Genomic DNA, 13,363 nt, shown 5'->3' with positions numbered 1-13,363 from the left:
CTGGCGAATTGGCGACGCGATATATTCGTGCGAATATTTCGCATTAAAAAAAAAAACAATTGAAGTCCATGCAAGCTTCCACATCAGTGGCGAATGTGCGAAAATGCGACCGTTTTTCGCTCTTTATCTGTTCGCTCTGGTGTCATATTTTGCAGAGATTCGCAGGCGAACTGCAACATGCAATATTTCGCATTTTCAGATGGCTTATTCGCATCGCGTCGCTAATTCGCCAGTGTGTAATGACCTTTAGGCTCTTTCTTTGTCAGGTCAAATGGTTTGACCTTAACGAAATAAATTGTATTGGAACATAATTATTACTGTGCAGGATTTTATACATTTTCTGTATAATCATTTATATCACAGCACCTCAAAAAGGTTATGTGCTTGCTGTACGTATACGTGTTTCATTATTTTTGATAGAGATACAGATCTCTCTGTCTCTATACTGTACTATACTTTATGTCTCTCTGTTATCTACAGCAGGGGTCCGGGGACCCCCAGGACCTTGGAGGGTTACCAGGGGGTCCCCACAAAATGGGTTAATATAGCATCACGATCATTTCAACCACTTTAACCATATTTTATATTAAAAAATCACACACGTGTGAACTGAGTGGTGCAATTCCCCCCCCCCCCCCCCCTCTCTCTCTCTCTCTCTCTCTCTCTCATTAGAGACACACCCTCTCTCTTTTTCTGGAGCCCCCTACTGGTATAAATAAGTCACATACTCGTGCTCATCCAGGTATAGAAACAGGTACACAAACAGGTACATACACGGACATTGCTGGTTGTAGGAGTGGTTGCACCACTCAAAAAAAAACAGATATATAAACTCATAGCACATCACTTTGTGCTGCGTTATGAGCTTGTAGATCTGCTATTTTTGAAGGAAAGAAACGGAACAGAACTAGAACAGAACAGAAATCTTGGGGTCTCCCTGGCAGAAAACATTTTCAGACGGGGGTCCGCGCCCCCCCCCCCCCTTGACACAAAATAGTTTCATCTGCTCTTATCGCAACACAGTAAAGTGTTGGTTTAACTCAGAGAGTGTACAAAGTACATTGTACTCTCACAAACTACATTTGCACTCTCACAAAGTACTTTTGTAGTCTCACAATGTACATTTATACCCTCACAAAGTATTCCAAGTTAAAGTGTTCATTCGGCTCCATATCTCCTGTAGCTGCACCTGAGATGTGGGAAAGAAAAAACTTTTTTAATTAGACATTTTAATTTTTGCTGCTATTATACTTTTTTTCCACCTTAAGCCTTAATTTATATGCCTCACTGCATAAATAACTCATTTTATGCAGTTAATTCCTTTTTTCCACTAGCTCAAAGATCTGTTATTTTCAGCAAGCAGCGCATGCAGCCATAATACAGCTTTACCCTCCCCTTTGATGTTGGTTTGCATCAACCTCTTATGAAGCCGCTAAGCCTCCATACTTCACCATAAGACAGTGTTGCATAAACCCAAAACAGCTGATCTACAAGCTCACAGCGTGTCACGGAAGCCACGCGCTGTGGGCTTGTTGATCGGCTAAATTCCGAGCGTGACGACGTCGCACGACGACGTTTAAATTAAGCCTTTACTGCGGGCTACTTTTTTTTTCCGTGTTTGGAGTCACACTTTGAAGATTCTTTTCAAGAAGAAAGGTGGTTTAAAGGTAACTCATGCAAATGCATTCTTTCATTCTAAATTGTGATATATATATAGTTTAATAGGACATATAATGCTGGCCCCAGGTAGTGCATTCCACAGCAGTGCACCGTTCCATCAGCATAATATGCCTCTCCTCTCCCTTGTATTAATTAGCAACTTATAACAAGCCCACCAGAAGGGATTCCATGCAAAATGATGGCATTAGAATGCTTCATTTCAGCTCATTTTCACATCAATGAGAAAACCATACACAGCAATTCAGGTCAGTTACAGCCACGAATGTTTGCAAAAAGCTCTAAACCCATTTGAGCCATGCTACTTACTTATACTTACTTACTTACTTCAGGGACGGATTAACTCCCACGAGGGCTGCGGGGCCAGTATGTGCGCACGAAATGTTCAGGTTTTTCAGGGGATTTTTTAAATCATCTTTTTTACTTAAATTGAACACAATCGACCAATGATGGTCCCCAGAAGCAGGGCCCTTTTCAGGGCCTCAAACCCAGTGCCGAGCAGTCCACTTTCTCTGAAGGGGCCCTGGGCCACAGCCCCACCGGCACAATGGCTATAATTTGGCCCTGACTTACTTACTTACTTACACAAGCATGCACACACGCACACACGCACACTCGCACAGACACGCGCTTGACGAATAGAACTGATCTGAAAATGCACTGCATAACTTGTATAGATCAGTTCTCTTTTGCAAGTGACACCGCTGTATATACACAAATACAAATTAACCCATTCTGACCTGAGATCAGATTCATACGAGTTTTCCACTGGACACACACTGGTCTGATGAACCCATTCTGACCTGAGATCAGATTCTAAAAATGTCAGTCGTTCTTCGATTTTTCAAAAAATAGCAGACCTACAAGCTCGTAGCGCGCCACTCGGTGGCGCGCTACGAGCTTGTAGATCTGCTATTTTTCAACAGCTAAAGCATAACATGATGCTAACACCAAAATGGGTTCCCGGTCAGAATGGGTTATTGACCAGTGGGGGCGGGGGGGGTATCAAAAGCAGTGGCATGGATCTAACTAACTGTTATCATTGTTACACAAAATCTATCTTTTTATTTTATTTTATATTCATGTCAGCTGCACAATACTACAACCATTTGACCACTCTAGTACGGTACATATTTCAACTGCTCAACAAGGGGTTCTTATTTGTCCCGCTAGTCTAGTTTAAAAAAATAATAATAATCTCCTACTCCCAACCTTAAATGGCCCACGGGTTGAACAAGCAAAGACAGAAAAAAATATGTAAATAAAAAATCACACCTGTGTGAACCAAGTGGTGCAACTCCCCTCTCTCTCTCTCTCTCTCTCTCTCTCTCTCTCTCTCTCTCTCTCTCAGAGACACAGCACTACCCCTCTCTCTGTTTCTGGCGCCCCCTACTGCTATGAATATGTCACATACTCGTGCTCATTGACGTACACAAACAGACAAACAAACAAACAGGTACACGGACATTGCAAGCTGGTTGTAGAAGTGGTTGCACCACTTAAAAAAACGTACAAAACCGTAAAAAAAAAAAAAGGAAGAAAAGGGAAAGTAAATGTCCTTGCTGTGTGTTCCAGCTGCACCCGGGGGAAGCTCTGACGGTGTACCACACCAGCCCCACCCTGTCCAGCCTGTCCAAGCCCGTGGTGCTGTGGACTCAGCAGGACGTGTGCAAGTGGCTGAAGAAACACTGTCCTCACAACTACCTGACCTACGTAGAGGCCTTCTCACACCACGCCATCACAGGTACGACATCACACTGTGACACTATGACATCACACTGTCCTCACAACTACCCTGACCTACGTAGAGGCCTTCTCACACCACGCCATCACAGGTACGACATCACACTATGACACTGACTCAGAGGGAACCCTCGCAACATCCTGTCAAAACACACACCCGCGGCTAAGATAACTATAGCAATACTAGTAAATGACATCCATTTGTATGTACTGTAATTAGTACATTAGTAAGGGATATTTAATTTCCAAACATGTTTGGGGTGATTTTTACGTCTTCTCTGGCTTTTGTGGCGATTTCATGTCATTGGACAGTAAAATAAGCAATATGTTCTCATTAGTCTGAAACTAAAACTGACTGATGGCAGCCAGCACATTAAAAGATAATTAATTATGATAGTGGAATTATCATTACTTGTCAATGTTCGTCTTGAAGGGCCAATGGCACTTATTTGCCCCCCACACAAGCCCTTATTGGCCCTCACACAAGCCCTTATTGGCCCCCCACACAAGCCCTTATTGGCCCTCACACAAGCCCTTATTGGCCCCCCACATAAGTCCTTATTTGCCCCCCACACAAGCCCTTATTGGCCCCCCCACATAAGCACTTATTGGCCCCCACATAAGCCCTTATTGGCCCTCACACAAGCCCTTATTGGCCCCCCACATAAGTCCTTATTTGCCCCCCACACAAGCCCTTATTGGCCCCCCACACAAGCCCTTATTGGCCCCCCCACATAAGTCCTTATTTTCCCCCCACACAAGCCCTTATTGGCCCCCACATAAGCACTTATTGGCCCCCACATAAGCACTTATTGGCCCCCACATAAGCACTTATTGGCCCCCACATAAGCACTTATTGGCCCCCACATAAGCACTTATTGGCCCCCACATAAGCCCTTATTTGCCCCACACATAAGTCCTTATTTGCCCTCACACAAGCCCTTATTGCCCCCCACATAAGCCCTTATTGCCCCCCCCCCCCCCCCCACACACACACACACACACACAAGCCCTTATGTAGACATGCCTGTTTCAAGTCCACCATAATTCTCAGAGTTGCACACATAAGGTCCATTGACACCCCTCCAAGGACCCCAGTGTGAGAACCACTGGTTCGTTCAAGGTAATGGGTGGCACCTGGGGTGGCCAGTTCAGATTCCAGGGGTGTCATTTTGTCACATCACTGTGTATAATCTTCCACATTATCCAAAGCACCATGCCCTGAGAGGAGGTTGCCATAGCCAGAGCCGTAAAGGCTTACAGTTCCGAAACCTCACACACATGCTTTTTATTTTTTCTTCTATTTTTAGTGTCTCTCTGGACTCACAGCTTAGCTTTTTCAACCAGAAACAGGTTTTACATCCAAATAGTATATCTCCCAAGGAGATTTCAGAGGCATTCATGTGAGGCAACAAAAATCTGCTGCCTATTTTTGGACAAAAAATGTTAAGTATATTCCAAATCAATTCCCTGACACACACACACACACACACACACACACACACACACACACACACACACACACACACACACACACACACACACATCTGTAGGCTTATTAGCGTACCAAGATAAAATGAATTCAAGTACAGTCACGCACACTTCCACATTAGCTTCAGGTTCTCTCTCTCTTGCCTTGAGAGATCTGAAAGTACACTGCAAAATCTGGGGGGGGTTCATTTACAATTTACAATGTAGGCATTTAGCAGACGCTCTTGATCCAGAGCGACTTACATTAAGCAAAAACAAAAGCATGGGAATACATCACATATATAAAAAGTAGTTATCATGAATCGTGTATAAACTAAGAACGTATACAGTGGAGTATCTATGTCAGCTATACATACTATACTATACAAGTAAGACGCGCAAACGCGGGAGGCGAACGCAGCTCGTACATATTTGGGGTTTTTAAAGATTTTTTTTAAGTTACGTTTTTTTTAAGTTAAGTTTTTTTAAGTTAAGGTGTGTGTGTGTGTACTATTAAGTGCTATGACTACATAAAATGCAATTCTAGTGCTGTCTACGTAACAAGCTATAAGTCTGTCTAAAATACTATCTATGTCTACATAAAGTACTCATGTAGACTTACATAAGCGTACTTGGTAACAACTAACGATGCAACTTGGGAACCTAATGATATACGTTGTCATAGCACCCGCTTTAACTGTCAGCCGGTGTACATGGAGATCTGTCTGTGTGCCTGTGTGTGAATACTGCAAACTTGAAAAGTGTACTTCAATCTATTCGGCCCACTGGCAGAGCCTGATTGGTTAAGCCTCAATTGGCTGAGGCAGAGGCTGGAAATGAAAGGAGTTGGCCTCATTAGGCCCACTGGCAGAGCCTGGCCCAGGTGAAAGGAGTTGGCCTCATTAGGCCCACTGGCAGAGCCTGACCAGAGCCTTTTGAATTGAATAGACCAATTATTTGTTTACAAACATTGGGACTGGGCTGCATGGGTGATTCATGTAATCATGAATTCCCAACAGGTCTCCAACTAGTTCAGTTTCAAAGTGAATTCAAAGTTCATGGTTCCAAATATGAACTAGTTTAGTTCCTTGTAGTTTTATTTTTTTTCTCCAATAAGTTGCTGATGCATAGACTCACGTCTATACTTCCGTTTGCATATTTCCGTGTGCTGGAAATCTAAAATAGATCTAAAAAGCTCACAAAGTGTTGACGCGACACGGTGTGAGCTCAATCAGCTATTTTCAGTACGTATAAACACATCGTATGACGAAGTATATTAAAGGCAGGCTTCACTTGAGAAGGCACACGGGTGAAATCACCCCCTCAAGTAGCCCAACCCCATGCATCCAGCAGGCAGCAGCCAAAGCGCAGCGGAACGCAGTCTGCTTTTGGCAGTTGGGAGATGGTGTTTTGTCGGATCGCACATCGATCCTCGACACAAAATTAATAAGCTATGGGAAGCAATTTTTTTGGTGGCACGTTATGCTCAATCAAACAACACATTTACCTCCGTGTTTTTGGTGTGTTCTGTGTCTGTGCTGTGTGGATCAGTGCGAGTGAGAGCACACACAAATCGAGTTGTGCTGCATGCGCACATCATAACGCGTCCGCCTCGACCACGATGTCCGCGACAAAAGTGGACTTTCATAATAAACATCAACAACAACAGCGAATTAAACACATCAAATGATACGATATGATACGATATGATAGTACGGTAGGTTATCTCTCCTACGGTATCACTAGCTGTCAGCCTGTCACCAGCACCCCACTAGACAGCTGCAGAAAACGGATAAAATCCACCCCCCGGTTACAAAAAACGTTATACAGACGAAATATTCGGTGGCAGTGTGAAAACGTCATTTGACATAAAGTGAGGTTGATCGTGTTTTTTTACGTCGTCCGTAATTTGCTCCGATATTCGGCCGAACGCACCTGTGTGCAACTGCTACTTAAAGGGACACTTTACCCTTTTTGCAAAAAGATATATGTTAATGACGTTTAGGAGCTTTAGAACACTTTCCTGGGGGTCTTTATGTGTGTAATATGTGGTTTTAGATATTTTAGATTGTAGCAGTGAGCCTGTTGTCTCTGATGTCATGGACACTGGTCTCACTACCTTCCTGGACTACATGTTGTCTCAGTAAGACAGCTCTCCCCCATATCTACAAGGAGGAGCAGTGCACCAAATAATTATGGGAATTGTAGTCCAGGAAGGTAGTGAGACCAGTTTCCATGACATCAGAGACAACAGGCTCACTGCTACAATCTAAAATATCTAAAACCACATATTACACACATAAATACCCCCAGGAAAGTGATCTAAAGATTCTAAACGTCATTAACATATATCTTTTTGCAAAAAGGGTGAAGTGTCCCTTTAACTACTTTACTCTAATGTCTCTTGTGAGGGACATTACTTATGGGGACATACTGTAAGGCCCTCGCCTAGTAATACTGTACAGTGTACACACACACACACACACACACACACACACACACACACACACACACACACACACACACACACACGGTTAATAACAGCCCATCAAAAGGTGTTGTCATAGTGGCAGTAGCTCTGATCTCTGTATTTATGCATTTATGTATTCACTGAGTGGGAGAGACATCAAGCTCATCTCAGGTCTCATCATTATTATTCCTACAGTATCTTACTTTATGAGTTTCACTTTGCCAAGGTCAATAGCATCAAGTGCTCTTTGCTTACAATACATTGCGTGCGTGCGTGCGTGTGTGCGTGTTCATGCAGGATGCAGTGATACATTGAATTGGTTATCAAGCTGATACAAAATGACAGAACCAGGAGATCAGGGAACTTCATTGCTGTATTTTTCACAACAACCATTCAAGGTTCAAGGTTCTTTGTTATTTGTCTCCCGAGGAAGACGTTTGTCTTAGACAAAAGGCCCCGCAATGCAAGCGTATAGCCCTTATGCCCATGTCGCCGCAGAGCAGCGCCAAATACATCTTTCTTGCATCATAGAAAAAGAAAAAGATAAAACATAGAGGGGGGTAAGAAGACATCACATCACATTTCAAGTAAGATGATAATACTCGGCTGTGCAGGCACGTTTCTGGGGTGGGGGTGGCGGGGGCTTGGGCCAGGCACAAAAAAAGCTCTCTTCCTACGCAAGCCATCGAAGGGAAGAGCTGCGCGGGGGGGAGGAAAAAAGATACCTAGCTGCAGGGGGAGTGGTGGGGGGGGATAGTGTTTTTTGACCATTTTGTGTCAGACACAGACACTATCTAATATCTATCCATTGTTCGCTGCTAGCTTGAGCAGAATACAAATCAAAATAAAACACACCCACGTTGAACGTCTGACCAGACCACTGTTTTTCCCTTTTCTCCTTTGTACATTTTACATTATAGTTTTTGTATTTGTGGATGATGTATTATTGTGTTAAAGATGGGAGTGCCACCATTTTTTCCACCCTAAAACATGATCATCCGGTATTATTACAATATAAGGGGGAAGACCTTTTTCCAAAAAGTGTACAGTATTTGTTAAAATCATGCTTTTATGTGGACACGCCCACCAGTTCATTAAGTATGCCTGGTTTGCCTGGTGGGTGGTGATGGGTGGTGAATCCACCTGAACTGAAGCCGCCGCACCCACAGCTGTAGTTGTATGATAAAGGGGGAGGGGTTAGGGGAGGGGCTGATAGTGTGGTGTCACTATATTACTGTTTACTTCATTGGCCCGTTTGACTGTCAAGGGTTCAGCCTCCAGGAAGAAACCCTAAATACAAAGTTAATACACCATTGCACATAAAAACAACTCCAGGGTGTCTAATGAAGTACTGTCCCCCCCATAGACACATGAAAAACTGGAAAAATACAAAATTGTGGCACTCCATCTTTAATGTTTTAAGCTATGTTGATTAAAACACGGAGTCCGCCAGAAACGAGGAACACGAAGGTTTAAATTAGTACCCTATAGTCCGCCAAAGTTTTCGGGTTTGTATTGTTTAATGCATTTTTTTGCCAGATCGTATAATGCTAGCTGATGTTGCTATACCCGCATAAACACATAGTGGGACACTGACCACGCGGCCATTCCCCAGGACCTAGCCTTACTGTGCCACCATGCTGTTTACCAATCATATACACAATGCTTCTTTAAGAGTTCTTGGAGATACAAAATGTAACTACAAAATCCCATAACTTCAGCTGAATGACTGCCATTTAAGTGGTCAGATGGAAGGTGGGCTTTCCAGATTTTGAATTGGGCACTGATCCAGAAGAGTTTGAGAATCACTATACTTAGACTTCCCTGGCTCCTAAACGGTGCTATTAAACTCCCCCATGCCATCACTAATATACTGCAGACTCACTCCCTATCTTCCACCACAGTCCTCCAACACTCACCTCTTCAGACTCCACCGACCTCACCCCCTAAAGCACTCATCTCTCCCTTATCTCCTATAGCTTACTAGTAAGCGACCTTCTCCTACTACTTAAGTTTAAGAGTTTATTGAAACGTAGTGAGGTGAATGTGGAATGGAATGAGGAGAACCCAAAGTACGGTGAGACTCAGGATGGGGGAGTGGTCTCTGTAGCTGACGGCCATCGTTGTTGCTGTACTCGGGGAGCGGTCAGTCGTCTCTGCTCCGTCACTGCCTGCCTAGAGAAATAGAGACACTAGGAAGAGGCGATTGGAGAACGGGGAGTGGTCTCCACTCCTGAACCTGCGTTTTAGGCTGTACAACTTCATTTTTGTCTCCACCAGGCCGAAGGCATGGGAAGAGAGTATGTTTTGCACTCCGTCCGTGTGTGTGTGTGTACGTGTGTGACCGTCCGTCCGTCCGTTACCAGCTAATCTCCGACACCGTTAACCCGGTCTTTTTATATTACTCCTCCAGATTCTGTCCAAAAATTCCGCAAATCGTTACACAGTATCTCTATAGTGTTCAAGACGGATCTGTCCGATATTTCATATTCCATCCTAATTGGCTAACATTGGCTTTCAAAGTTTGCAGGATTGGCCTGTTTTGAACAAAAAGTCGGGCACTTTATCTAGTTTGTCAATGCAGATTAGCAAATTAGTTTTTGTCTTTTACTTGAGCGCGAATGTTAAGAATATGATTTAGATCGCAATATTGTTTAGACTTTACACAGATGCTAGGTTAGATGTTTAGGTATCCTAGTTTCCATGAGGCACTATTGTTCTCTTTGCATTCTACTTATATGTGAGTGACTATTTACCTTGTTTGTTTGTTTGTTTATGCTTAGTTGTGTGCACGGGCACCGGAAAATAGCTGTTCCTTCTTACTCTGATTAAGTTGCTCTGGATAAGTGTCAATTTGTAATTGTAACACTACTGCCCTTTTTTCACTCATATTACAGACATGGATTTCATTGTATAATGTCTATCCATTGAACTAAGTAGTAAATGGTACTCCAAAACATACTATTAACCCATTCTCTGGGCGGGAACCCCTTTTGGTATTAGCATTATGTTATGCTTTAGCTATTGAAAAATAGCAGATCTACAAGCTCGTAGTAGTGCGCCACTCTGCTATTTTTGAAAAATCTTAAGAACGACTGACATAGAAACATAATAGCTTTTTCAGAAAACTGTCAGGACAGGATGTAGAAGACATTTTTTAGAATCTGATCTCAGGTCAAAATGGGTTTAAAAAAAAAAAGAATGAATCATGTTCCAGTATGAGAGATACTGCACAGTGAAAATCTGCCTTTTAACGAGACAGAGGGGTAGAGGGAGAGGATCGGGCGTGGAGCGTTGTGAAACAGAGAAGCGGAGATGAACGTATACGTAGAGAGAGCACAAAGAGCAGGAATGACAGATGACTGTGAGAGAATGGCGGTGAAAGAGAGAGACAGCCACAGAGAGAGTGATACTGTATGTGTACTGTACTATAGGCTGATACTGAACCCAGGGCTACGGTGTCTTAACCCATTCTGACCTGAGATCAGATTCATACGAGGTTTCCACTAGGACACACACTGGTCTGATGAACCCATTCTGACCTGAGATCAGATTCTAAAAAATGTCAGTCGTTCTTCGATTTTTCAAAAATAGCAGACCTATACAAGCTCGTAGCGCGCCACTCGGTGGCGCGCTATGAGCGCTATGCTATTTTTCGATAGCTAAAGCACGACATGATGCTGACACCAAAAATGGGTTCCCGTTCAGAATGGGTTAATACGACCTTGAACCTTCACCACCAATACAGAAACTGTACAGTAGCATAATCCGGTACAGCAAGCCTTCCGGGGAGAACATGAACTGAGCCGTCTCTAAAAGGTTTAATCTCGTGGTTTTCCAGTGGTGTAAAAGTGGAGTATAAGTACTCAAGTATGGTACTTATTAAAGTAGCACTGTGTATACTGTCCTCTTTCTACCAGACTCTACCATACAGGTTGCACAAAAGTACATAAATATAAATAAATAGATTACATAGTGCCGCTGTAAGTACAATTTCAAGCTGCTTTTGCTTCATTTCCATACATTATTTTATGCTTCTGCTCCATCACATCACAGAATGAAATGCACTTTTTACTTATTTACTTATTTACAGCTTTGGTTACAAGTTACTGCGCTATACTGACATTTTAGATTATTGAATAATGAATCAAATTATTCAGCAAAACACCTTCCCCCCCCCCCCCCTAAATTGGGACACGTTGTGATGTTGTAGATTGACTATTTTCTATAGAATATAGGGCTTATTTAGTTAATCGGAGTGCTTCCCTGCTGTGGGAGGAAAATAAGAGAAAGCGTTTTCTAACACATTACAGTATAAGACCTGAGGCCAATTCTAAAATTTGATTTGATTTATTTATTACAACAAACATTCATCCAAGACATGAACAATACAACACAAAACAACTCATGATCCGTCTACTACTACATACACAATATAAACTAAGTATTTGGCCGCGGACCCCTATATCAAAAATATTGAGTTCCAAGGACCCTCAGAAGCAAAGATTTGAGTTTATAAATGCTTTATATAAGATGCTTTCCCTCCCTCTGAGTCCGTTTCATTCTTATGTCACCATCTGAATCACCCACCGTGGCACAAATGTGTCACAACTCGTGTCATTTGAATAATTCCCCCGTCTACAGAAAAGAAGGAAGAAAAGTCGATCTCAATGTCTGCCCTTTGAAAGTGTGTGGGATTTTTTTTTGTGTCATTATCACCACCACAGCCGCCCGCCAATGCCCGCCATGGCTATACAAATGTGTCACATTTGTTGCCCCGCAAGACATCGTTTTTATAAGCAATTAATTTGGGGGGCTGAATTGACTGAGAGATGAGATCTGTGTGGAGAAAGCCTTTGTTTTGTTTCTCTGTGTGACAGGCAGCGCCGCTTCCCCCTATCTGCAGGCCATTATTAGGCACTCTATTAAGCCTGTCTGAGGGGAATTGATCTGAGCTCCATTCATCTGCCTTGTCTCGTTTGCACAAGCGTGCGCGCACATGCACGCACACACACACACACACACACACACACACAAGGACCAAGGGCACCGCTTTTCTAGGACACACTGTTATAACGCCTGTGGGAGACTCACAGAGAGAGAGAGCGAGGGGGTGGATACTGGGGAGGGGTGTGTGTGTGTGTGTGTGTGTGTGTGTGTGTGTGTGTGTGTGTGTTATACAGTAATTGCTTTTCTAAGACATGAAGGTACATATAAATCGTCTCCGTCGGGTGGAAACTTCATATGTCCAAATCTGTCACTTTTTTAAGGATTCAAATTCAAACGCATCAAAAGTAAGCAGATCTACAAGCTCAGAACGTGATGCGTTTTGAGCTTGTGGACCTGCTATTTTTAAGTGCTTTGGTGTGACGATGTAGTGTGATCAAGTATAGGCCATTCATTTACGGAAAAAACAAACTATTCAAATATGGAGATAAGAGGTTTTTCTGCCTGAGAAGCAACAAATTGCCTTTATTTTTTTCCCCCAACATCCATGAAGCTACAGATAAATGATGCTTTGACCCTATATAGTGCCAAACGGCGCTCGCGCATACGAGACATACGAGCGGTTGTTTTGCGCGCCTGCATGACAGACCGGATCTCCTGAAAGATCCTAGACTCGGGTGCAGAGGGAGGTTAACAGATAAGGCACACACGCACGCACATACAAACACACACACACACACACACACACACACACACACACACACACACACACAGAGCTCCATTATTCCATTATGAAGGCTAACTGGTCTGTCATGGCGCTGTGGTATCCTGGAGTGTTGTAAAGTGCTATTGACTGTGTTGTTCCATCCATCTGTTTGTGAGGCAGGCATGGCAAAGGACTCACAAATTGTTCTCTATCCCTGTCCTCGTTTGACCTACACCGCTTTAATCTGTCAGTGTGTATACGTATCTCCGCTGTTGGAATAATATGGTAAATGGTGCATTTATATAGCGCCTTTCTCCAAGGCGCTTTACATAGATTAGATTGTGCATTAC

The 13,363-nt window shown here is 43.1% G+C and overlaps 1 protein-coding gene across 1 annotated transcript in view; it reads left to right on the top strand.

Annotated features, from left to right (window-relative positions):
- Nucleotides 1-13,363, top strand: part of LOC308315146 (sterile alpha motif domain-containing protein 10-like) — a gene marked incomplete at its 5' end in the record, with an annotated part of 102,063 nt that overhangs the window by 77,057 nt on the left and 11,643 nt on the right. Inside the window, one exon of the mRNA XM_080762985.1 lies at nucleotides 3,253-3,421. Coding sequence (XP_080619111.1) covers nucleotides 3,253-3,421 — 169 coding nt within the window. The remainder of the gene's footprint in view (nucleotides 1-3,252; nucleotides 3,422-13,363) is intronic.

Source organism: Protomyctophum bolini (genome assembly GCF_963924005.1).
Source record: "Protomyctophum bolini genome assembly, chromosome: 5".
NCBI lineage: Eukaryota > Metazoa > Chordata > Actinopteri > Myctophiformes > Myctophidae > Protomyctophum > Protomyctophum bolini.
The sequence above is the reverse complement of the archived record's forward strand: the minus strand, read 5'-3'. Positions and strand labels throughout refer to the sequence as shown.